The sequence below is a fragment of the Scatophagus argus genome, chromosome 2, assembly GCF_020382885.2.
Source record: "Scatophagus argus isolate fScaArg1 chromosome 2, fScaArg1.pri, whole genome shotgun sequence".
Classification (NCBI taxonomy): Eukaryota; Metazoa; Chordata; class Actinopteri; family Scatophagidae; genus Scatophagus; species Scatophagus argus.
In genome coordinates, this window is record NC_058494.1 from 26,344,317 (window position 1) to 26,370,294 (window position 25,978).

The window sequence follows — 25,978 nt, forward strand, 5'->3', positions numbered from 1 at the left end:
ATATTTAGCATGTGTGTGTGGTGTGTTTGCGTGTTCCTGCTGAGTGTGTGTGTGTGTGTTTGTGTGTTTTGTCTGTGTGAGCTCTTCGCCTGCAGCTCTGTGGCCAACACAAAGGCAGAAACTGAATGTTTTCAGGCTTCAGTAGTAAAACAAGAAGATTTTCTTTCACCACATTGTTTTCTTTTTTTAACGGCTGCTCTTAAACTTTTGAACTTTCCTCCTTAAATTCACACTTACTGTCGTCATTTTCAAGCTGGAATAATTATTCCATTAAGTATTGTTCGACATTGTATTGTATGTTCCGCATTTCTTGGCTCTAGTGTTTCCTTGATGCTTGTCAGTGAAATGTTTTCATGGCGGCATCACTCACATCAGATGAAAATATCCAAGTGGTTTTGTGCGTATTTGTTATGTAAATTAAAACGAATCTCTGTGGGTTTGAACAGTGCTCGCTCACGCAAAATGAGTTTGTTATGATTTACAATGATCCTGTTTTCATTTAAATACAAGCTTCTGTGTGTACTCGCTTACATAACGTGATAACCAGCCTGACACTGAGTCCAGTCACACATGCAGAGGACTCACAGGTTCTGTAGGTCACAATGGAGCCGTGTGATCTGTGCGATAAATTAAAGTATGAACGATAGGCTTGATGCACAAAACAACAGGATAAAACTCCATTCGGAGAGCGCCTGGATGTGTGTGTTTGTGTGTGCGTGACCAGCAGGTCTTCTCGGGGTCATTGTCTCTATGTGTGGTTTTCTGGTCGACCGCGGTTGCCTGCATCCAGATGCTGCATCAGGCTCGTCATTTCTTCTTTCTTGTGCTGCACATCTGGTTTTAACTTCTGTTTCTCTCGTCACTCTGTGGGATCTCCCTTCCATTGAATTTGGTCCTTTTTTGTTTACTTTCTCTCCTCCTTTGATTGTTTCTCAGCATCTTTAGTTTACACTGTGTGTGTTTGTGTCTGTCAGCTTGAGGAGGGAAACCAGACTGTGACAATCAAATATTAAATATGTTGTCTGCTGCTGCTGACCTGTCTGGATGTGTGTGTGTGTGTGTGTGTGCGTAAGAGCGTAGTCACACCTTTGGTTCTGGTCTGGATCACTGGATTATTTTGTAATCTTGGTTCCTTTCGATTTGGTTCCTTTTCACACGCCAACAAATCCACCCGGACCGAAATGCATCACTGCAGATCACGTGTGAGCGTTCGCTTCGCTCATCGGGTCGTGTCAAGGTCAGACCCTGGCACAGACAAACTGAGTGAGACCAGACCGGGTCCTCCTCCTCTCAAGGGGTCTCGCTACGGTTGCTTCAGTCCACATCCGAGTGTGATTGCCGTGAATCTCACCAAAGAGGAAAACACAGCAGAGTCTGATTTATCGTAAATGATCCCCCTGAAACCTTACAAACCACCACAGAGACTTCACTGTCATCACTGTCGTAGTTGTTTTTGTGCCGTGTTAGTTGGGGCCAAATGTTTAAGCGCTGACTCTGGAGTGACTCTGACATGTGAAATGATTAGACAAAGTGTTGCTGTCCCGTTTCCATATAAAATCCAGATGCACATTAGTTATTATATAGATTATTTCACTCAGCCACATGAACAAACTGCACTGACTGCTCTCGCTCTGTCCCAGAGGGGGGCTGGTGATGAACCTGAGGCTTTGGTTCTGCCAAAGAAGGCTGAAAGAAATTTACTAACAAGGAATCACATCAAGTACCAATGTAACCAGGCTCTTTGTACCACACTGAGTGGACCTCACTCAAGTCAGTTTATATTGGAGGTAACGTGAGGCTGGAGATCAAAGTGGGACTAAACACTGTTTTGTTGTAACTGAGAGAGAGTATAACCAAACGTTATGATGACGTAGACAGAGAAACTCTGGCTCACAGTCAGTATCATCAGTCAGTATTATTAAATGTGTGCATCTGTGACATTTTAGTCCCATCAGTGACAACTTTAAGGTGTGTTCAGGACTCTCTCACAGTTCCTTCAGTTGTTGCTGTGATTGTCTGTCCTTCTGTCCAGTTACGTCCAGAGGCGCTGTGGTCCAGCTGTTGGTAATGCACTTCAGAAATCAAACATGAACCGAGACGTCTGATGAGGGCAGGCGGTCACCTTGGATGGTTTCAGCAGAGTCGACTTGTCATGTCTGAGCGCTGGCGATAGCCGCGTTTGGGTTGTTTGTTCATCCGTCCCATTCTTGTGAACACAATATCTCAGGAGGCCTTTTGGTCCAACATCAGTGTGTGACCTCACAAATGCTCTACTGCATGAATGGGCACAAATTCCCACAGAAACACTCCAACATGTTGTGGAAAGCCTTCACAGAAGAGTGGAAGCTGTTAGAGCTGCAAAGCTGTCTGTGTGTTTATAATGAGACGTCATTAAAGTCCCTGTTGGTGTCCCAATACTTTTGTCCATATAGTGTACCATTGTGTGAGTCTGGACAAGCAGGGCTGTGACTCAGATGGCAGATGTCACTTTGACTTGTGATGGGACATCTCTCTCCGTCTCTCTCCGTTTGCTGTCTCACTGGCGCTAACAAAATATGAAAACTCTCTTTCATGAGGGGAAACGCCATCGAAGAGGCAGTCAAACTGTGGCGAAATGAAATGCCTCTTGACTCAAACCCTAACCCGTGTTTGACCCGGAGTCCGGAGAGACGAGCAGGCGGCGAGGAGACAAGCTGAAGACGAGCAGAGAACGAGTGGGAAAGTTTACCTTTCTCACCCTCCGCTGTGAGCAGGGAGGGGAGGGTGGAGGGATGGAGGGTTGGAGGAGGATATTGAAACGACAGGAGAGGCCACGGAACAATGAGAGGATGAAGAGGAGCGAGGAAGGACGGGTGGGGAGGGGGCTGGGCAGGGACGCAACATAATCAGGATCAGAGAGTGAATAGAGGACATAGCAGGAGAGAGAGCAAATATTACCAAAGACTACCTACTGTCCACACACACACACACACACACGTCCAGCTGTGACCAGTCTGTTTCCCTCCAGTAAATATCATATCCAGTCTCCTGGTGTCCCGGCAACAGTTATCATGACAACCTGGTGGGAAAGTATCTTTAACATTTGTGTGTGTGTGTGTGTGTGTGTGCTGTGAATGTGGATGCGTGTAAAGTGTTTGAGTATTATTTTGTCAGTTTGATCTCATGTTTTCAGTCTCAGGTTTGTTGGTTGTTTGTTTGTCAGCTGGATTACACAAACACAAACAGCGTCTTTCAGATGGGCTGAGGAGGAAGCCATGACGGTTTGGGGCAGATCTGACTCACGTTACGGATGCACAAATTGATTTTGGCATCGGGTTCGAGAGGGCAGCAGTGGTCGAGCGAGCCGGACGTTGTATGAAGAGAGGGAGAGGCGTCAGGCCGTGTCGTCCTGATGTTGTCAGCTGACCGGTTTGGTTTCTCCACCCGAGCGCCAACAGGATCAGGACAGAAGATCTGCAGGGATACAAGAAAACGTGGAGTAAGATCTGAGAAGAAGCAGGAGGAGGAACTTCTACAGCTGATCCTGATGTGTGACCCTGCTGTTTAGACTTTCTACTGAAACGGCGAGCTGTCACCCAAACACTTTCATCGTTTTTGTTTAGCCGAATCAGTGCCACAAACACAAACATTTATTCCGCCGCCGCCAAAGTGATCTGCTCAGAAGTTCATATTCTGTTTGAAATAACAGCACGAAGCAACATCTCTGTGTTTATTACGCTTTCACGTCCTCCTCCTCCTCCTCCTCTGACGGATGGTCCAGCACATCTCATTTCACTCTTTTCAAAGCTGTTTTTTGTTCCGTTGAACTGCTGATTCAAGAAACTGAAACTCTGAAAACACGTCGTAAAGAGCTTCCAGCTGTGTTTCCTGAAAAGAGCAGAGTTCAGGCTCCTAAACCACATACTGTCGTGTTGGCAGCGACGTCTGTTAGCACTTTATTTGTATTGCAGATGAATAAATAATTTATGACATACAGAACTTAAATCCCTGAACAGCATTTGCTTTTCTGTCATTCCTGCCCGTGAGTGGATTTAACTGGAAGTGAACAGAGAGGAACAGACAGAGGAAAATAAGCCATTAGTTTGGTTCACTGGCCTTGAGGACAACTCGACTTCCTCCTTTGTCTCTTTTCATCATTTCTCTCTCTGCCTCTGTCCCCATGACAATCCCTCTCTTCTGAAGGCCTCCTGACACTATATAGACAAAAGTATTGGGACACCTGACCATCACACCAACAGGGACTGTAATGACGTCTCATTGTAAACACACAGACAGCTTTGCAGCTCTGACAGCTTCCACTCTTCTGTGAAGGCTTTCCACAACATGTTGGAGTGTTTCTGTGGGAATTTGTGCCCATTCATGCAGTAGAGCATTTGTGAGGTCACACACTGATGTTGGACCAAAAGGCCTGGCTCACAATCTCCGTTCCAGTTCATCCCAAAGGTGTTGGATGGGGTTGAGGTCAGGGCTCTGTGTGGGCCAGTCAAGTTCTTCCACACCAAACTCATCCAACCATGTCTTTATGGAGCTTTGCTTTGTGCACTGGGGCACAGTCATGCTGGAATAGAAAAGGGCCTTCAACAAACTGTTGCCACAAAGTTGGAAGCATAGCATTGTCCAAAATGTCTTGGTGTGCTGAAGCATTAAGATTTCCCTTCATTTGAAGTCAGGGCCCGAGCCCAAACCCTGAGAAACAGCCCCATGAAGAGGTGTGTCTGGATACTTTTGTCTATATAGTGTATCTCCTCTCTCTCTTACTCTTTTTGCTTCCCACCCATTATGTTTTACCCTGCTCAGAGAGGTACCACCCCCCCGTCCTGGTCCACCTCACACTGTGCTCGCCGTGTCAGTCTGTCCTCCTTTTGACTCTTCTGTCACTCTGTATATCCCTCATCACCTCCTCCACTCGTTGAGTTTGGTGCTTCGGCAGCTCGGTGAAACCCCTGCTTCCATCGCAGACCTCAGACGGCGTCAGGTTCGCTTTAATTTGCTTTGGTCTTGTTTTGTTGAACTCGTGTATTTCATTTCAAGCTGTCCTGCTGCTGCTAACCGCTGACCTCCCCGCGATGCTTCCCATGGCTTACTGCTGAACCTTTGACAGAAACAGCTGTAGCTGACAGAAAACTGATTGCCCACAGACCTGCAGGCTGTCTGTAGCAGCCCAGCAGTGGACCTCAAAGCGCCATCTAGTGGACTGTGAGCCTGCAGTGCTGCCAAGTGGCTCGATTAGATCTTTGGTTATTTACAAAAAATGATTATTTTAATGGCTAAATGTGCTCAAAAATTCACATAATTAAAAAATTAAAAGATTCAGTGACCAGTTAAGCTTCAGTGTCTTCACGCTAATCAAGACGCATCATCGAGTCCAGAAGCAAAGTAAGTTTGCCTGAATCAGAACACATTAATTAACATTAAATATGAGCACATGCTGCAGTCACCAGCTCTCCACTGTCGCCTCACAGCAAGAGGGTTCCAGGTTCGAATCCCGGTCTGGGCCTCTCTGTGTGGGGTTCGCGTGTTATGCCTGCGTGGGTTTTCCGCGGGTCCTTCGGCTTCCTCCCACAGTCCCAAAAACATGCACTTTAGATTAACTGGCTGCTCAACATCGCCCCTCAGTGTGAGTGTGTGGTTGTCTGTCTTTGTGTGTCAGGCCTACAGTTGACAGGTGACCAGTCAGCCATCACACCAGTCAGCTAAACCTGCCCCTTTGAAGGGTTGACGTGAGCTCCACATTAGTCCTGCGTGAAATCTGATCTGCTCTCCTTTTGCTGCCCTTACAGTCGCTCAGGTTCCTCGACAAAAAGCAAAATCTGCAACTATTTTAAGTCAAGTCGCTCTGACGGCTCCTAGCAGATATTTTAGTCTGGGACCACGTGAAATGGACCCATAAGGCTTCAGGTTCAGGTTCTCGTTGAGCTGAATCTGCTTTCACAAAGACCGTTTTGACCGTTTTGATGCTGGAAGTGAAACACAAACATCAAACAACACCAGCAGTGCGGGTGTTTCCTCTCCGGTTTGACCCTGACTGACGCTAATGGAGTGTGTCTGAGGTCCTCCAGGGCAGCCGAGATGATGTACATCCTCTTCTGTGGTTCATCTCACACAGACACACACACACACACACACACGATCCTTTAGTTTGTCTTCTGTCATTATCGGACTTTATACACACATTTGATAATTCCAGAGGACTGTGTGTGTGTGTGTGTGTGTGTGTGTGTGTGTGTGTGTGTGTGTGTGTTAGCTGTGTTGGTCTCTGGGGGCTGTGCTGGTCTCTGAGGAGGGGAAACACCATTAAGATAAAGAGGAAGCTGTGTTTAGACTGGTATGAAGCTGAGCTGGGTTTGGCCTGGAGAGGAGATGAAGACGATGAAGCTGAGGACTTAACAGCAGAATTTGCGTGTTCTTTGTGCGTTGGCTTGTGTTTTGTGGAAACACATTTCTCTGATATTTTAATATTTGGGTGTCCTTTTCGAATGTGGCGTTCAGAGTTTGGTTGGCGGAGACGTGAGCTGCCAAAGCCTCTGTAGCGAATGTTAACACATACGCCAAGTCAAAGTCAGACTCTCTGAACGGCAGCTTTTCTCTTTTCCGCTTGTTTCCTTGTTTTTCAGGGATCTGAGCGAAAATTTCATCCAGGCCGTCCCGAGGAGGGCCTTCAGAGGAGCCACGGACCTCAAAAACCTGTGCGTGAAAGTACACTCTCACACACACACACACACACACACACAAAGGGAAAAGTCAGTGGTCTTAATGATGCTGATATATTCACCTGAGATGCTCCACTACGCTGATCATTTGGTTGATGAATTGGTTGTTTTAAGTGCATGCACATTATTGTGATGTTGTGTTCTTTGTATTCCCAGTCAGCTGGATAAAAACCACATCAGCTGCATCGAGGAGGGGGCGTTTAGAGCTCTGCGATCTCTGGAAGTCCTGTGAGTACTTGAACTTCATGAACTGATGAAGCCTCTTGGATGAGAGGTGAAACGTCTTCAAAGACAAATAACTAAGTCCAGTTGCGTTCGATTGAATTTCCTTGAGATAACCATGACCTGGATGAATGAGAATATTCACAGGCCTACTTGAACAAACATAAGCATGATAAAACAAAACCCTAAAATGAGAAAAACCATCTTTGGGAAAAAGTTTATCTGGCCTGTACTTTGAATTTTTACTTTGATTAAAGTCCCATCTGCTGACATGAAGGGGGAGGAGTTTATGAGCTGTACTGCAGCCAGCCACCAGGGGGCGATACACATGTTTGTGCTTCACTGTTGCAGAGCTCTCATGTCATCCATCTTTTTATACAGTCATGATTTCTTTCCAAACTTACTTAAACTTACAAACTTCTCTCTCTCTCTCTCACCCTCTCTGTCTCACTCTCTCTCTCTCTCTCTCTCACCCTCTCTGTCTCACCCTCTCTCTCTCTCTCTCACCTTTACCACTCGTCCCTCACCCTTTCTATGCTCTCTCTGTTATTTTTCTTCCTCGCTTGTCTCTCTTTTTCCCAGCACGTTGAACAACAACAACATCAGCAGTATTCCAGTGTCCAGCTTCAACCACATGCCGAAGCTCCGCACCTTGTGAGTCCTTCTTGTCATTTGCACTGCGTTACCCAGAATGCCACATTTTTCGCTGTGGGCGACGAGCACAGTCAAATATGTAACAGTACTCTAATTCTTCTGCTTTAATTTCCCCTCTACTTCCTTCCCTCGTTCCTCACTTGCTCCCTACCTTCACCCCTCCCTCTCCCCGTGTTTTCTTCTCTTCCGTCCTGCTCTTATCTTTTTACTTTCCCTTCATTCCCTCGTCCCTCCTCTCACATTTTTCTTCCCCCTCTTCCCAGTCGTCTCCACTCTAACTCCCTGCGCTGTGACTGTCACCTGGCCTGGTTGTCTCCGTGGCTGCGGCAGCGGGCGGCTTTAGGCCTCTACACCCAGTGCAGCTCTCCTCCCTCGCTCAGGGGCCTCAACCTCGCCGAGCTGCGAAAGAGCGACTTCGCCTGCTCAGGTACGGCGGCCCGATGACACAACACACTCGGATCGGCTCAGGTGCGAGTGATGGAGCTGAAGCTAGAGCGGTTTTGTGTTTTCTGTAGGCCACGGCGGCAGCGCCTTCGTTCAGCCGTGCAGCCTGGCGTCCGGCTCCTGTCCTCCGATGTGTTCCTGCAGCAACAACATTGTGGACTGTCGGGGGCGGGGCCTCACCGCCATCCCCGCCCACCTGCCTGAGGCCATGACCGAGATGTGAGTATCAGCTCGTCCCAACATAATAATAAGAACAATAGTAATAAAGATAACTAAGAGCACATACAGAACACAGTCCATCTGATACCTTCATATGCTGTATATCGTGATTGACATCTTTAGTTTCCTGTTGACAGGAGAGCTTTAATGTTGAATGTGTCTCCCTGTGTCCCTCTGTCTGTCTGTCTCTTTTTCTTTGTCTGTCTCAGTCGTTTGGAGCAGAACGGCATCAAATCGGTTCCTCCTGGCGCCTTCACTTCCTACAAGAAGCTTCGGCGAATGTGAGTCCTCTAAAGACAAACTGCTGTAGCTCGCCGGAGTGCGAGTGTTGTTGAGTACCATCCATATTTATATAACAGATACCAGCGCAGGTACCCAGCAGCTCTCTGAGAGCAAAAATGTCAATGTCAGTGACTTCAGTTGTGAAAAACAAATAACCAAACACCAGCGTTGCTTCAAAGGAGGAAGCTGTTCAAAGATCTGGGAGCAGCTGAAGAAGCTGGTTTGGACTGGAATGAAGACTAAATAAAAAATAAAAAACTTGACGAGGAACATTGATGACAAATGGCAGCAATATCCACAAATGGTCCACCTTATCCAAAGAAGAAGAAGAAGAAGAAGAAGAATCAGCTTTATTGTATTTTTACATACACACACTGAATTCGTCTTCTGCATTTGACCCATCCTTAGTTGAACACACACATGCAACACCTGGCAAATTACATGCAGTGAAACACACACAGGAGCAGTGGGCTGCCACTGTCGGGCATTAATCCGGAGCATGGAGCATTAATCACTCCACCACTCCATCACTCTTTCCTGCCCGTCCAGTGGGGGAATCGAACCAGTGACCCTCCGTGTAGTTGTATTGGCTCGGTGACAGACACGAAGCTTATTGAAGCAAGGTTTTTAGAGGCTCAAATACAGTTCAAACAAAAAGTCTACTTTTCTACTCGAACACATTTGTTTAAAACTTAAATGCAAAGTCTTTTGTTATTGTAGCGTTGGGTCTGTTTCTTGTTCAAGAAGAAGAAGAAGAAGAAGAAGTCAAACATCAGCACTAAAGCATTTCCTTCAGCTTCTGTGTTTTGCTGTATAAATTATGATTATCATGACACCATGTGATTAAATGTACATTTTCCTTCATAGGAGGTAGTTTGAAAGTCAGAGGCGCTGCGGTCTGGTGGCTCCGCCCACTCGGTTTCAGCTCGACCAATGAGACGTCTGCCTCGGCAGGGGCAAAGCCTCAGGGACAGTTTTCGTGTTTAGAACTCTGATCTGCCAGCTGGACCACTCGGTTCTTCCTCTGTCTCCGCTGTTCCCCGAGCTGTGGGTTTCCTGCTCGACATAACAAACAGCCCCGGTGGAGTTCAGCACGGAGGAGCGCTTGATTTATGTGTGCAGATGAAGTCCCCGCCTGAGGCCTTTTAATGAGTCAGGCGCATATCGCCGTGATGCAGCGAATGTGTTTCTGAAAAATGCTCACTGGACCACAATAATAACATTTATAGCCTGGTTCCCCTCGTTTTGTTTCCTTTGTGCCGTCCACTCTCACTGCTTCTCTTTCTCTCTCTGTTCCGTTGCCCGTTTCCATCCTCAGTCATGCTCTCGCCATCTTTGTGTCTCTGTGGTTTTCCCCTCTCGGTCTTGTCCTTGTCTCCCCCCGCGACCTCTTACATCATCACTGCGAGACCGTCTCAACCCCTGAAGAGCGGCGGCGGTGGTGGGAGGGGGTTGATTACATTACCAGGCTGGTTCAAGTGGTTTGTCTCCAAATTTATTGTGACAGTTGAGCGACTGACATGTGGCAGCAGAACAAGGATTTTATAATCTGACATGTTGTGGTTTGGACGGCCGAGGGCCAATCAGAGAGCAGAGAGTTGGCCAGCGGAGCAGCTCTCGTTCCCTGTGAGTCTGTCTTTCATATAAAAAGTTTGTTGGGCTCACTAACAGTCCAGTCAGCCCATGAAGTGGCCCCTCTCTCTCTCTCTCTCTCTCTCTCTCTCTCTCTCTCTCTCTCTCTCTCTCTCTCCTCTTCATAAACGCTTTTCTATTTGATTCCATTTGATTTGCGGATTAGAAAAAAAACGAACAATAAAAGCATTCATGTGTGTTTGACCCCAGTGAGCAGCACATGTGGATGTTACACAAAGAGAGAAAAATGCATCACTAAACACTTTTTCATCGGCTTTCAGTCCTCTTTTTCTGTTCAGTTTTTTTTAACGTATGGAAGAAATAATAAAAAAGGTCTTCACAACAACACACACATTTAACCAACGCTGTAAAACAGTCAGTAAAAACATCACAAGCACAGAGAGGAAAAGAACCAAAAGCTAAAAGTTAGTGAAGTAAAAAACCCTGTGAAGTCATACAAAAAAATAAAAGCTGGAATTTTAGGAGAGAATTTTCAAAAGAGACAGGAAGGAGAAAGCTGTTGGCCTGATGTAGCCTGACACATCTGGATCCTGTCGCTTTCCAAAAGCCTCATCAACAGGTGCAGACCAAACCGGATACAGCCAACCAGGGCGACAAAACATGAGCTGCAACCAGTCAGAGATGCCATGAAACGTATGGCGTTGGTTTGTTTTCGAGGAGGACAAAAACATGGCGGCCTCATCGCGATGTTTCTCTGCTGATGTAGTCACAGCATCTTGATTCGTATTTGATCAGCCCTGCCTGGTTTGTGCCGTGAAAATGAGTGATGAGCGACTTCTCAGATCTGAACCCTGCTCTGTCAGTCATCGTATCGACCCCCCACGTCGGATAAACGGTCGTGATTGGCTGGGCACAAACCACAACTGAAGGGCTCAGTCAGACAGGAGGGAGAAAATGAAACGTGATTCGTTTGGCTCTCCGGCCGGCAACTCAACAGCATCAGAGTCTCATCAGCCTTTGTGTAAAGGACCTTATGGAGGAAGGGAGGACATACTGAAGGACTTTCAGCATAGCAGCAAGACAAAAGGCCCACTGGAGCTTTAACTGTTATTAACAACATTTTAAACCTGATGTACAGGGATTGTTTAAGGCAAAAACAGACAGATTCTGCAGTGAACAAACACAGGAAAGAAGAATAGTTTCCAGATTTATTTTTGTAGTGAAATAATCTTCAAGACGTCCCTGAGCTGGTGGAAACAAGAAGGAGCTGCAGAGTGACTTTAGTTCAGCTGAAGCTTCAGTCGGGGGTGACGTCAGTGACGGGACACACGATGAGTCCTCGCCGCCACACCGACACAAAGCTGAAGCGTTCGCTGTTTTCTTTTGTTTCTCTAAATGTTTGCTGAAACTGTTGGTGGCTGCTGTGATTAAAGTCTGCGTGTGTTTCTTTCCCAGAGACCTGAGTAACAACCAGATATCTGAGATCGCTCCTGACGCTTTCTACGGCCTCCGAGCTCTCAACTCCCTGTGAGTGACGCACACGTCGTGTGTGTGTGTGTGTGTGCGTGTGTGTTGACATAAGCCTGTGTCGAGCCCGTCTATACCTCCACATGTTTGCACCACATGTGTCTGCTGGTGTGAATAATTCAGCGGCGCCTGCTCTCTGTAAACACAGATTCCTTATGAAATATGTGTGTGAATACGCTCAGCGGTGTTTCTCCCACTGGCCCCGCCCACAGGTTCCTGCTCAGCACAGGCCTTCATCAGCCTATACACGAAACCTCCACGGATCAAAAATCCACGATAAAGTGTCATAGCTGACTGTTTGCGGCTTCATAAATGGAGTCGTATGAGAAAATGCTTTTTGGGCCGCAGGGGAATTTTTTGCTGCAATACCACAAGTGGCCACTGGGCAACGGTGGAAGATTATGCATCCGTATTACACATTAAACATCTATGGGCTGTGCTACAGTGTGTTGTGAACATTTTGAAGTGAGAGTCTGAGTCTGTTAAAGTGATCGTCGTAGGAACAGCACATATGAACAGCAGCTCTTCTCTGTGTGCAGGATCCTGTATGGTAATAAGATCACTGAGCTGCCCAGCGGAGTGTTTGACGGTTTGGCCTCTCTGGAGCTGCTGTAAGTCCAAACCCGAGACTGTTGGACGTAAGCTGGCGTGTCTCTGAAATGAGATGTCATCGCGTTCATTATGTGATGATCTCTTGTGTTTGTCAGGTTGCTCAATGCCAACAAGATCCACTGCATCAGAGCCTCAGTGTTCAAAGACCTGGAGAACTTGGCTCTGCTGTCGCTGTATGACAACAAAATCCAGAGTCTGGCGAAAGGCACCTTCGGCTCGCTGCACAGCATCCAGACACTGTGAGAACACACACACACACACACACACACACACACACACACACACACGAGTTCCCAGCCCTGTTCTGTCCAGGTCCGCTCCATTCAGGCAGGTCTGACTGATGTCCTGCCCCCCCTTGTGATTTCCCATCAGCCACCTGGCCCAGAACCCCTTCGTGTGCGACTGCAATGTGAAGTGGCTGGCCGACTTCCTGCGTTCAAACCCCATAGAGACCAGCGGAGCGCGCTGCGCCAGCCCTCGCCGCCTCGCCAACAAACGCATCGCACAGATCAAGAGCAACAAGTTCCGCTGCTCTGGTCAGTGTGTGTGTGTGTGTGTGTGTGTGTGTGTGTGCGTGTGAGAGAGAGAGAGAGAGTGAGAGAAACAGGAGTGTGAACTGAGATGGACAGTGACTGTCTGGCTTAATGAGCTGCAGTTGGTTCGTGTAGGATGTTGAAGGGTCATCAGGGTTTCTCGAAATGATCAAGTTCCCGCCCACTCACCTGTCTGGTCCAATCAGGAGCAGCGCTTAACTGTCAATCATGGCCTTTGATTTTTGATACTTTTTATGGCATCAAATAACCAATTAAGACAAACTTATCAGAAAAATGAACACTTGAGCAAACATCAACCTGATAAGAATTACCGTAATTTCCAGACTATTGAGCGCACCTGAATATAAGCCGCACCCACTAAATAACATATATATATAGTCTATATATACATAATTGTCTATAATCCACAGGGGTCCACGTTGTCAGTTTCTCTTTCGTTGTTGCTCTCAATGTCACTTTCGTCTTGAGGCAAAATCCATAAATTGTTTAAGCCGCAGGGTTCAAAGCGTGTGAAAAAAGTAGCGGCTTATTGTCAGGAAATTATGGTACTTAAAGTGACAGAAACCATTTTTGGGAAAAAGTTTATTTGACATGTACTTTTAGTTTTTATCTTGGCTCACATCCCATCTGTTCACATGGAGGGGGAGGAGTTTATGAGCTGTACTGCAGCCAGCCACCGGGGGGCGATGCAGATGTTTGGGCTTCACTTCTGAGGAGCTCTCATGTCAGGCAGTGGTTCCATCAGCTCTGTGCCATCAAACAATCAGTAACTTTTAGAACAAAAACACAGAACTCAGCACTGGCAAACTTCACAGTATTTGTTGGAAAGTGCAAAAGAGTGCAAAACAGCACGATGAGAACGGAGTGGCGGTAACTAAAAGCTCCCGGCTGGCTCCGTCGCCCTCGCCATGCCGGTGTGTGAAGCCAGCTCCCTGGCAGCCTCCTCCGATCAACACGCAAACCGCTTTCCGCCGCTTTAGTCCACTGCCAGGCCTGGAGAGCCGCTCGCCGGCCAACACGCCGCCTCCGTAAAGCGGTCCAACACGCGAGACACGTCGTTTCTCACTTTCTTTCATCTTTAAACGTGTTGTGTCCAGCTGCCAGCTTTACACAAGACCTCGTCCAGGAGGACTGTGTGTGTGTGTGTGCGTGTGTGTGTGTGTGTGTTAAAGCTTTTAAACCTCTTGACTGACATGCTTTTGTTTTTCTTCCTTTTTCACGGCAGCCAAGGAGCAGTACCACATCCCAGGTGACTTTGTTTGTCTGTGTGTGTTGTGCTGCATGCTGAGCTGTCAGGCCTGCACTGATCGGTCTAACCATGTAGCTCAGCTCACTAACAGCCCCAAGTCCTGTGACGTTCAGGGTCTTCTAATCCCAGTTTCCTACTGAGGCCTGTTAGATCGAGTTAAAGCTGCTTCAAGCACGACTTTTAATGATTGTGTTTTACCCCCGTGGAGTTTAAGCAAACAAAGTTAAAACGAACAGACAACAGATTTGATTTGGGTGCTGAAGTTTACATGCAGTCAGGTGTGAGAAAGAACCGTTCTTTCCTGTGTGTGTGTGTGTGTGTGTATGCAGGCACTGAAGACAGACGTTTGAGCTATGAGTGTAACAGCAAGCCGGTGTGTCCCGCCAAGTGTCGCTGTGAGGCGAACGTGGTCGACTGCTCCAACCTCCGCCTCACCAAGTTCCCCGAACACCTGCCGTCCTCCACCGAAGAGCTGTGAGACAGCACACACACAGTTTAGTTTTTCATGCCCAGTGGGGACATTACATAGACTTACATTCATTTACTTCAAACCAAAACCATAACTTGCTTAACCCTGACCCTGATCCTGACCTTAACTTAAACCTCAAACTCAACCTAACCATAAAACCAAGTCTTCACTCTAAAAGTGAGTCCCCACGTGTAGCTGTGGAAAAGCTGTGGTTTTTGTCCCCATCAGATGAGAAAAACATGTACAGACACACACACACACACACGCACGCTTTATGGATATCCATGTTGACGTGTGTATGGACTCATGCTGCATGGATGCACACTCAGCGGACCTACACACTCACACAGTCACACGCACGCACTCCACAGCAGCTCTTCCGTTAATGATGTTTTTGCTCTCTGACCGTCACAGGCGTCTCAACAACAACGACCTCTCAGTGCTGGAGGCCACCGGAGCTTTCAAGGGCCTGACGCAGCTCAAGAAAATGTAGGTCACGATGAGAAAGAGTCGCCACTCAAACCTCTCAGAAACACCAGCTGTCTGCTGCTGGTCTGAAACACTTTTCTCAGGAAAAGTACATGAAGAAAGTACTCAAAGCAGTAACAAGAGTACTAATTAATGAATCTCACTATGTAGACAAAAGTATTGGGACAACTGACCATCTCACCAACAGAGACTTTAATGACACCTCATTCTAAACACACTGACAGTGTCTGGATACTTTTGTCTATATAGTGTTTCTCCTAAATTGCGTTGACATGAGTAGTTTCTGCCAAGGAAAGACTCCTTCGGCTGAAAGATCACATTCAGATCTCAGACTGAAGAAAACGTTTCACATTTCCTTCCGTCCAGCAACTTGAGCAACAACAAGATCTCGGAGATCGAGGACGGCGCTTTTGAAGGCGCCTCCTCGGTGGTGGAGCTTCACCTGACAGCCAATCACCTGGAGTCCGTCAGAGGGAGCATGTTCAGAGGCATGGAGGGACTACGCATGCTGTGAGTTCACGTCACCCTCGTCCTTTAGAATTCATCATCTACAGTGCACTCATCATGCCCGTGTGTGTGTGTGTGTGTGTGTGTGTGCGCGCAGGATGCTGAGGAACAACAGGATCAGCTGCATCCATAACGGCAGCTTCACAGGTCTGACCAACGTCAGGCTGCTCTCCCTGTACGACAACCAGCTGAGCACCATCCTGCCCGGAGCCTTCGACACCCTGCCCAACCTGTCCACACTGTTAGTCTCACACACACACACACACACACACACACACATGGGTTCCCACCCCACCCCATGTGGTCACCTGCTGAGCCGGTGATGTTTGGTGTCCACTTTCAAACCGTGCTGATCGTTTTGATCTTCTGTGCTGCCGGGTTTGAACGTGTGTGTGGAGCCTCCACGTTTTACAGCCTGTAGCTTCTCTTTAGCTTCCACCCCTGAAGCTTTGTAGTCCACGTGTGTCTCCTGCGGTTGGTTCACCTCACTTCACGCTCACCTGTGTGCCTCAGTGACTGAAGCTGAGTTTTAAAGAAACTGGCTGAGTTTGACACATTTCAGCTGCTCTGAAGGCTGACTTGTGTAGCAGTAATTAAGCTCGGTGCTCGTCTCAGACTTTGCCACGTTGGGTTCTTGGGTTTGAGGGAACCGGGCCTGTTCTGTCTCTCCTTCTGTCTACCAGGAATCTTCTGGCCAATCCTTTCAACTGCGACTGCCGTCTGTCCTGGTTCGGGGCGTGGCTCCGGAGCCGACGAATCGTGACGGGGAATCCTCGCTGCCAGGGCCCCGCCTTCCTCCGAGAGATCCCCCTGCAGGACGTGGCTGTGCCTGACTTCCGCTGCGAGGACGGTACGCACTCCCTCGAACACAAACACCGACATACTGTGGCCGCAGAGCAGCAAAGCAAAATGACCGACGACCTCCCCCTCCTCCCGCTGTCCTGTCTGTGTGCTCAGGCTCCGTGCTGGAGGACGGCAGCTGCGTCCCGGGTCCGCAGTGTCCCAGCCAGTGTACCTGTGTGGACTCAGTGGTCCGCTGCAGCAACAAACACCTGCAGGCTCTGCCCAGAGGACTCCCCCGCAACGTCACCGAGCTGTGAGTCCCAGAGCTACAAATACAACGTGATGTGCAGCGTGTTGTGTTCACTGACACGCATTCATACTCAGTGAACCCCATAACCAAGAGGGCAGGAGTACTCAGATCAGTTTTTACTTTTACTTTATTTACTTTTACTTTACAATTTACTTAAGTAAAAGTACAAAAGAAGAGTGAGCATTAACTCGATTGATTGTGATTATTGGTGCATTCACGCTTTAGTTTGCAGTAATATGCTGTTAAATGCAGGATGTATGTTATCTGAATCTAAAAAGTAAACAAGGTTTAAAATAAACTTATCTAAAAAGTAAATCAAGTAAATAAAGTTTACTTTTTAGCTAAAAATTTAAAATCTCACCAGTGATGGGATATAAGTATTTTGAAGTACTTCAGTACAATCAGATTGTGTTGTGGGACATTGAGTGACAGACAGACAGACAGACAGACAGACAGAGGAGGCTTCATTAGAGCCAACGCAGAACATTTTTAAACAGATTTCTTTTACTGAAGGACAAACAAAAAGCCAAAAAAGGATGAATTTTAAGTTCAGTAATTAACTGGGCCAATAATCGATTTATCTGTAATGCTGAAACAACATTGGGAAATGAAGGCGCTCAGCACATGCGCATTGCTGATGCAAAATTATGACCTTATGGGTTTCTGAGGTCATTATTATGAGCTCATGTTATTCTCAGATTGTCTCGGTGGAGGATTTGAATTGTGTCTCTTCGTCTGTCCCGTCTGTCCTCTCAGGTATCTGGATGGTAACCAGTTCACCAGCGTCCCTAAGGAGTTGGCCACTTTCAAGTACCTGCAGCTCGTGTAAGAGGCACTCGAACAAACGCTCGGCTCACACCGACACACCTGCACACACTCCACCAGCCCTCAGCCGCACCAACAGCCATATAATATAAACATAAACAGGCAGCTCTGAACATTCAGGAAACACATAGTGAAACGATCTGCAGAGAGAAGCAGAGTTAACCGATTCGAGCAGTCGTGGGTCCCTGCTGCTGTTGGGATGTTAAATAACGTAACGCGAGTCCTTGTGTTTTGTTTTTCCGTGTGTGTGTGCTGAATAGTGTGATGTTACTGCTGGCTGTGCAGCAAAGGATAATTAAGACGATCGTGACCTCAGCAACGCTATAATTAATGTGAAAAAAGACGAGATATAAAACCCACTTGAGAAGACATTTAACGCATCAAACTGAGTAAATGACTATGTTTTAAAAGAAGCTCTGCAGCGCACGAGTGCGAGGCGAAGCATCAAAGAGTTCACAGATAAAGACTTCATCAACTCAACCTGCACACATGAACACCATCAGTACGTAAAGCTCAGGGTTCCTGCTTCGTGTGAAGTGTTTTCACGTCCTCACTTTGTGATAAAGCTGTCACTCACTTTGGTGTGTTGGAGGTTTGCTGGCCCTGCAGACGAACCCTCTGGCGAGTGCATTCTTGAACATGTCCAGCAGGGGGAGCTGTGGACCGTGCAGTTAATTCTCATTTCACAACACTTCATGTGTTTGACAAGTTTGACAAACACACCAAATAGTCAGTCAGCAGCACTTTCACCTGTTCTGATGTGTGTGTGTGTGTGTGTGTGTGTGTGTGTGTGTGTGTGTGTGTTGACTGATTGTAATTGACCTTTTGCCTCTGCAGAGATCTGAGCAACAATAAAATCAGCTCGCTGTCTGATGACTCCTTCTTCAACATGAGCCAGCTCACCACTCTGTGAGTCCACACACACACACACACACCCACACACACACCTTCAACAGTGCCTGATGCTTTGGTCTGGAGGACGTGATAATTCCTGACGAGGTGTCAGTTATCTTGAATTAATGGACACCCTGCAACCAATCGGAATCCAGCATTCACACAGCCTGTGGTATAGAGATATTTCATTCTATAAATGAGAACAATTTAAGTGAATTTAGCTTGAAATCAGTTTTTCTAAAAGTTTTCAAAATGATTTGAAAAGATGTTTCAGAATGACCTCTTTGGACCAGAAAATACATCACATTCTGTTGCTTTAATGTAAGACTCTTGGAGGCTTGGAGCACGACAGCCACTGCAGATGTGTTGTCTGTCTCCTGTCCTCTTTAAAGCCGTCCTCTGTTAGACCTCTGTGGCACCAGACCAAGTGATGCTCAGCCTCACTGTCAGCTGTGACTCGTGTTGCTTCTCCTCCCGCAGGATCCTCAGTTACAACTCGCTGCACTGCATCCCTCCTCTGGCTCTGGGTGGCCTGCGCTCTCTGAGGCTGCTGTGAGCTCGCATGCACACACACACACACACACACGTGCGCGCACACACACACACACGCGCACACACACTGTGTTGTAAGAGTCGTTTTAATCTTGTGAGTTTGTAGTTTGACCGTTTTTGACCCTCAGCTGTTTCCGTCTTTCAGCTCTCTCCATGGAAACGACATCTCCGAGCTGCAGCAGGGCATCTTCAGCGACGTGGCCTCGCTGTCTCACCTGTAAGCACTCAAATATAAATATGGTACACACACACACACACACACACACACAATGACAGCACCAGCTGAGTGCAACAGACAGCAGGGTCAGTCCTCACTGACAGAATGAGGTCTGTGTGTGTGTGTGTGTGTGTGTGTGTGTGTGTGTGTGTGTGTGTGTGTGTGTGTGTGTGTGTGTGTGTGTGTGTGTGTGTGCGCGTGTGTGTGTGTCTGTGTGCGTGTGTGTGTGTGATGCATGTCTTTCCTCTGCCTTCATGGCTTCACTCAGATGGAGTCCAGTTCTCAGAGAGTGAGTGGTTTCAAGTGGCTGCCTGGTAGATTGAATTAGCTGCAGAGATCCATCGTTTCCCATGGGTGTATTGATCTAAGGCGTGTGTGTGGGTGTGTGTGTGTGTGTCTGCACATACAGTATCTTCAGTGAAGTGTGACCCGTGTGAGTCAATCTGAGGATGTACAGTAGGTGTGGAGATGGATGGAGGGCGGGGGGATGTTTCCATATGTAGGGGGGAGCTCCACCAAGTGGCTTTAAAAAGCAGTGCAGCAATGTTGCTGCTGCTTCATCAACTTCTTTGTTTCTTTCTCTTCTTTCTCGCTTTCTCTTCATACTTTCTTCCACTTCTATGTGCTTCATTCCAGTCCTCCTCTCCTCTTGTTATTTCATCCCCCTTTTCGCATCCTTTTTTATTTAATCCTCCCTTTTTCTATCCTTTCTTCCCTCTCTCCGTTTTCTTCTTCTCCAGACCTTCAGGTTTAATTAACTCGTCTCCCGCCGTCCTTCCCGCCATCTTCTCATGTTTCCTTCCTTTCCGAGGCCTCCCGTCCGACAGCGAGTTGACTCTGTTCTTTCTTTCCTTCCTTCCCTCCGTCAGAGCGATCGGGGCCAACCCTCTGTACTGCGACTGCCGCCTCCTCTGGCTGTCCGACTGGGTGAAGAGCGGCTACAAGGAGCCCGGCATCGCGCGCTGTGCCGGACCGGGCGGCATGGAGGGCAAGCTGCTGCTCACCACCCCGGCCGACAAGTTCCAGTGTGTGGGTACGAGCGCGGCGGCGGCGCACCTCCACACGCCACAGGAAGCCAGAAGTCTTTCTCTTGTTGCGATGGCCGCTGAGTACAAATATTTAACGCGTTTTGTTAAAGTGCTTTCCAAACCGAAGTGACCTGTCGTGTGGTCCTCCTCTGATTTGTGATCAACACAAAGGCGATTGGCTTTTTGTTTTTTAATCCCGTTGCTTCATTTGTAAGATGATCTGAGGGAACAAACACCCACATGCCGTCGCTTCGTAATAGATGGTATTTAATAAAAGGCAAGATTTTTCTTTCCATTCGGTGACCTTCGTCGGGAGCTGCTGCTTTCACTCCTACACACCTGCCACAGCTGAAGACGCTCTCCTCAACTGAGGCGGGAAAAAAACACGCCTTTAATAACCGACTTGTGAAGTTTCGCTTCATGCGCTCAGAGGATCTGGTTGCTGTGTGAGCTGATTTCTCTCGTTCCTGGTTTTTGTTAGCAGGCTGGCAGAGTGCAGTCAGACTCTGGAAACTCAGTCAGCTGGCTGGTTTAGTTTGTCTTAACTTTGGTCACTTTTCATTTGCCCTTTTTATTGACGACCTTTGGTACATTTCAGCTTAAATCCCTTGTCACACCTTGGCCTCACACAGGTGAGTCAGGCAGGTACTGAACGCCTGAGGCTGATATATGAAAGTGATTTAACGTTTTATGTGAAGACCACATTCCCAGTGTGGCATCTGGACTTGTGAAGATTTGACTTGAAGACGTTTCACTGCTCATCCAAGCAGCTTCATCAGTTCTGAAAAAACTGTCTGGTGGGGAACAAATATATACCTCAGTGGCTAATGGCTAGCCAGTCGTTAGACTCAGAGGGCCAGTCGTTAGACTCAGAGGGCCAGTCGTTAGACTCAGAGGGCCAGTCGTTAGACTCAGAGGGCCAGTCGTTAGACTCAGAGGGCCATCACTGGCAGTCAAACTACACAGACAAATTAGCAGGACTATCAGATCCTTTGTTTCAGTTAGTTTCACTTCTTCACTCCCACTGAGGTGATTTGTGTCTGCCTCTGGGTAAGAAGGCGAAACCATTTCTGTCTGCTGTCCAGAACTCACGCTTTTGTCTTGTGTTGTAGTTTCTCCTCTGAGGAAACAGAAAACGATCGGGTTGTCTGCTCCACAGCGGCGCCTGCAAAACCACGTGGAAACACTTAAAGATGATAGATAGCATATTAAAAGATAAAACTAAATAAAACTAAAGGAGCTACAGTCAGTGATGGAGTCTCACAGTAAAGTCACTCAGACACTGAAGTCCAGTAGTTTTTAATTGAATCTTTCATGACTTCATCTGCTGCTTCCTGCTTTTGTTGGTTTTTGTCTTTTGACAGTAAATAAAGTAAAAACACATTTGGAAACTTGTGCTAACGTCTTGGTATAAATGACCTTTATGACTGTCCTCTGTGTGTGTGTGTGTGTGTGTGTGTGTGTGTGTTGTCAGGTCCAGTAGACGCGTCTGTCCAGGCCAAATGCAGCCCGTGTGTGTCCTCCCCCTGTCAGAATCAGGGCGTCTGTGAAGTGGACCACACACAGCCGTACACCTGTACCTGCAAGCCTGGCTTCACGGTATGTGGTGTGTGTGTGTGTGTGTGTGTGTGTGTGTGTGTGTGTGTGTGTGTGTGTGTGTGTGTGCTCGCATCGTCTGGTTACTGAGTTTGTCTGTTTTTGCCGCCACCTTGTGACACCGAATTGAAATATGTCTGCCTGTAAACACGCCACAGTCTGTTTCAGGATGTTTAAAACAGCTGATCCAATTCCCTTCATGTGTTTGCGTGTTGTCAGTGATTATTGTGAGCCCACATCTGTCTGTGATAATCCAATCAAATGACTCGGCTGACCTGATCCAATATTGTATGCTTGTCAAAAGCAGGATCTGTAATTGTTTCTGTGTTTCTGCGTGTGTGTGTGTGTGTGTGTGGTGTTTCAGGGTAAACACTGCGAGACTCCAGTGGATGCTTGTGTCAGTAATCCCTGCACCAACGGAGGAGTCTGCCTCAGCGACGAACAGACCCGAGGGTTCAGGTGAGAAGCCTTGAGCCGCCACGTCAGCTAACCTTAGCACAATGCTAACGCTAACTGTGTATCAGATGCCACAGCAGTTTAATCTTGTGTTTAATAGCCTAAAAAGGCTAAGACCATGTACACTATAGAGACAAAAGTATTGGGACAGCTGACCATCACACCAACAGGGACTTTAATGACGTCTCATTGTAAACACACAGACAGCTTTGCAGCTCTAACAGCTTCCACTCTTCTGTGAAGGCTTTCCACAACATGTTGGAGTGTTTCTGTGGGAATTTGTGCCCATTCATGCAGTGGAGCATTTGTGAGGTCACACACTGATGTTGGACCAAAAGGCCTGGCTCACAATCTCCGTTCCAGTTCATCCCAAAGGTGTTGGATGGGGTTGAGGTCAGGGCTCTGTGTGGGCCAGTCAAGTTCTTCCACACCAAACTCATCCAACCATGTCTTTATGGAGCTTTGCTTTGTGCACTGGGGCACAGTCATGCTGGAATAGAAAAGGGCCTTCAACAAACTGTTGCCACAAAGTTGGAAGCATAGCATTGTCCAAAATGTCTTGGTATGCTGAAGCATTGTGAACCAGTGTGAAGCCTGCCATCTTTCTCCTGCATCTACAATAACAAAAGACTTGCAGAGTTAAGACAGTCGAGGTGGGAAATGATAAATAAAGGAGTTTCCAGGTTTTGTGAGTTGAAAGAAACGTGACAGTGTTGGTGTTGGAACGACCCGCAGACACAACAGCAACATGACAATGTGAAGCGCGAATAATCCAAGCTGGTTAATATGTCATGATTTTGCATGTTGTAGTGCAGGAAATGGCATTTCCCATGTTTTTCCCTTCAGGTTTGTCTTTGTAGTTGTGAATTTCTTTTTCCTGGTTTAGTTTAGGTTGGTGTAGCCTTTACAGTTTGTGTGCTTTCATGTGTTCAGCTGTGCATGTGCCTTTGGGTTCCATGGCACCTTCTGCGAGGTGAACGTGGACGACTGTCAGGACCACGGGTGCGAGAACGGCGCCACCTGTGTGGACGGAGTGGGCAACTACACCTGTCTGTGTGCTCCGAACTACACAGGTATGACTCATTGGCCTTATTTCACTTAAAATTCTTTTTCTTCCTCTTAGTCATTTTCATTTTACAAAATAAATGTCTTTCATGCAACCCCAACTCCAGAAAAGTTGTGATGCGTGAAACATATAAAAATGAATGCGATGGCTTGCAGATCTTACTCAGAAACACAAGTTTGGGACAGTCCACAGGTGAGCAGGTCGATGGGTAACAGGTGAGAGTGTTGTGACTGGCTATGAAAGGAGCATCCAGCACTTTAAAGAGGATCTAAACCTTTAAACCACTTTTTTTTCTGCTGAAAATCAATTTAAATAGATATTTAGTCGTGTCACTCATCAATTCAGATCCAAAACTTTTAGACGTTTAGTGCAAAGTATTTGAATTTTACGTTTTGTGTCATAAATATGCACGGTGACTGCCCCCTACTGGTGGAAACCTGGCTACTGCAGGTGACGTTTTGGAGGCGTTACGTGACTCACTTGTTTCTTTGTACTGTTAGCATAGATTTTTTTGTGTCAGTTTTAAAGTTACTTTGCTGTTTGTAGTATTTAGTAGGTTAGTGGTCGACTTCACTCAGTTGTTAGGTTGATAGATTTTTTCTGAGTTTAGTAGCTGTAGGTTAGCTTTAGCTCCCAGTTTAACTTTGTGCATTTCTTGAATTTTCTGCATAGCAGACGTTAAGTCAAGACTCTGGGGTTCAGTTACGTGGTTAAGGGATTTAGGGATTTCACCACCTACTGAGTGATGACAAGGTGATGGAGCACACGACTAAACACACTGCTGTCCCAACCCAGAAACAACACGGTTTATCAGTGTGAGCGTTAAATACCTTATTCGGTTGAATTTACTCCAGGCAGCCACAACATTAAAACGACTGACAGGTGAAGTCAGTGGCTGTTAGCGATGGCTCTTCCTGTCAGCAGCAGCCTCCCCTCAGCTGGACCATGTTGCCCGTCACATTACAGAAACAGCTCTGGGATGTCTCCAGGACCACAACAACGCCCTGCAGACTCCCCAGATCCCAACCTGATCCAGAACCTGTGGGATGTGCCTGAATAAGCTGAATCCACCCTCCCTCCAGGTGAGGCCTCCCACCTGGAGGCTCCACCCTCAATGCACAGGACCCAAAGGATCCAACATCCTTTGACCACAAAGTACCCCCAGAGGTCCAGTGTCCCTTCCTCTGACAGACCACAGCTGTTTTGGCAGCAAAGGAAGGCCCTACAAGATATTAAGCATGTGGTTTTATTGTTGCAGCTGATCAGTGTATTGATTGATTGGGATGGGATCCATTGGCATCACGTCGGGAGGAGAAGCGATCGGGTCGCAAACTGTTAGACTGACCGTCTTTCCCTCCTCTCGTCGTCAGGTCTGTTCTGCGAGGAGGAGGAGGGTGTGTGCTCTCCAGGTAGAAACCCATGTCAGCATCAGTCCACCTGCATCAGCACTCCTACCGGCCCCAGGTGACCACACACACACACACACACACACACACACACACACACACACACACACACACACACACACACACACACTTCATCACTGCCAGGCTCAGCAAAGTTTCAGATCCCAGATGTGAGTAAAAACACAAACACATGCATAGAAAAGTAAATTCTGCTTAGGTCTGTGTTCACGCCCCCCAGTCCTACCCCATGTGTCATGTTGTGTGTTTGTGTGTGTTTCAGGTGTGTGTGTATCCCAGGCTGGGTGGGGCCAGACTGCAGTATAGATTATAATGAATGTGTGGACCATCGCTGTCAGAACGGAGCTCAGTGTGCGGACCATCTGGACGGCTACAGCTGCGTCTGTCCACAGGGATACAGGTACTGGGGACACAGGGGACACTGCGCGATACTGGGAACACTGGAAGAAGAACGTGGTTTCTTCCATCGGGTTTTGTAATATTGACCCCGATTAACGTTTTCTTCCATTTTTATTTTCCGCCTTGCGCTTCTTCTTTGCCCCTTCAGCGGTGAGTTTTGTGAAGTGGCCCTTCCTCCTCCGTCACCCTGCCGGCTGGTTCGGTGTCAGAACAGCGCCCCCTGTGTGGAGAAGGCGGGGACTGCGGTTTGCCAGTGTCTGCCAGGCTTTGAGGGTCAGAGCTGCGAGAAGCTGGTCAGCGTCAACTTCGTCGACAGGGATTCTTACGTTCAGCTCCAAGACGTCAAGAACTGGCCTCAAGCCAACATCACGCTGCAGGTGAGGACGGGAGACGTCGGACTGTGGGTCAGTTGCCACGCACACACAGGCACACACACTCACAGGTGCGTCTATATGTGTGTGTTTCAGGTGTCGACAGCAGAGGAAAACGGCATCCTGCTCTACAACGGAGACAACGAGCCAATCGCCGTGGAGCTCCATCAGGGTCACGTCAGGGTCACGTATGACCCTGGGAACCAGCCCGCCACCGCTATCTACAGGTATGCACACAGTCAGGATCGTTTTTTGAGGCGTTTGATGTTGTAATACTCTTTTTGGCCACTAGTGGCCTCAGTCAAATTAAATCCTGCTTTACAAGCCCTCTGCCAATGCAAGTTTGAAGAAATGTGTAACTTTTTGAAATTATGACCTGTGCAGAGTGATATATACCAGGTACAAATACAAATAAACTAGTGTGCGTTCATGCTTTTTGAATTGTACAGCAATACACGATACAATAAACCCAAACTTAAAAGTAAAATATTTCGTTCAGTATTTGGATCTCCTTTTCATCCCTGAA

The 25,978-nt window shown here is 47.4% G+C and overlaps 1 protein-coding gene across 3 annotated transcripts in view; it reads left to right on the forward strand.

Annotated features, from left to right (window-relative positions):
- Positions 1 to 25,978, forward strand: part of slit1b (slit homolog 1b (Drosophila)) — a 50,828-nt gene that overhangs the window by 19,134 nt on the left and 5,716 nt on the right. For 2 of the 3 annotated variants that reach the window (XM_046374219.1, XM_046374237.1), the window contains 29 exons: positions 6,615 to 6,686; positions 6,867 to 6,938; positions 7,515 to 7,586; positions 7,850 to 8,013; positions 8,102 to 8,249; positions 8,459 to 8,530; positions 11,580 to 11,651; positions 12,191 to 12,262; positions 12,359 to 12,502; positions 12,636 to 12,799; positions 14,043 to 14,066; positions 14,396 to 14,540; positions 14,950 to 15,024; positions 15,391 to 15,534; positions 15,629 to 15,772; positions 16,215 to 16,381; positions 16,489 to 16,627; positions 17,381 to 17,449; positions 18,287 to 18,358; positions 18,824 to 18,895; positions 19,041 to 19,112; positions 19,982 to 20,145; positions 21,615 to 21,739; positions 22,101 to 22,195; positions 23,126 to 23,265; positions 24,629 to 24,722; positions 24,945 to 25,082; positions 25,230 to 25,458; positions 25,549 to 25,679. In XM_046374219.1, the coding sequence (XP_046230175.1) occupies positions 6,615 to 6,686; positions 6,867 to 6,938; positions 7,515 to 7,586; positions 7,850 to 8,013; positions 8,102 to 8,249; positions 8,459 to 8,530; positions 11,580 to 11,651; positions 12,191 to 12,262; positions 12,359 to 12,502; positions 12,636 to 12,799; positions 14,043 to 14,066; positions 14,396 to 14,540; positions 14,950 to 15,024; positions 15,391 to 15,534; positions 15,629 to 15,772; positions 16,215 to 16,381; positions 16,489 to 16,627; positions 17,381 to 17,449; positions 18,287 to 18,358; positions 18,824 to 18,895; positions 19,041 to 19,112; positions 19,982 to 20,145; positions 21,615 to 21,739; positions 22,101 to 22,195; positions 23,126 to 23,265; positions 24,629 to 24,722; positions 24,945 to 25,082; positions 25,230 to 25,458; positions 25,549 to 25,679 (3,291 nt within the window). The remainder of the gene's footprint in view (positions 1 to 6,614; positions 6,687 to 6,866; positions 6,939 to 7,514; positions 7,587 to 7,849; positions 8,014 to 8,101; positions 8,250 to 8,458; positions 8,531 to 11,579; positions 11,652 to 12,190; positions 12,263 to 12,358; positions 12,503 to 12,635; positions 12,800 to 14,042; positions 14,067 to 14,395; positions 14,541 to 14,949; positions 15,025 to 15,390; positions 15,535 to 15,628; positions 15,773 to 16,214; positions 16,382 to 16,488; positions 16,628 to 17,380; positions 17,450 to 18,286; positions 18,359 to 18,823; positions 18,896 to 19,040; positions 19,113 to 19,981; positions 20,146 to 21,614; positions 21,740 to 22,100; positions 22,196 to 23,125; positions 23,266 to 24,628; positions 24,723 to 24,944; positions 25,083 to 25,229; positions 25,459 to 25,548; positions 25,680 to 25,978) is intronic. The other variant, XM_046374229.1, reaches the window with a different exon arrangement.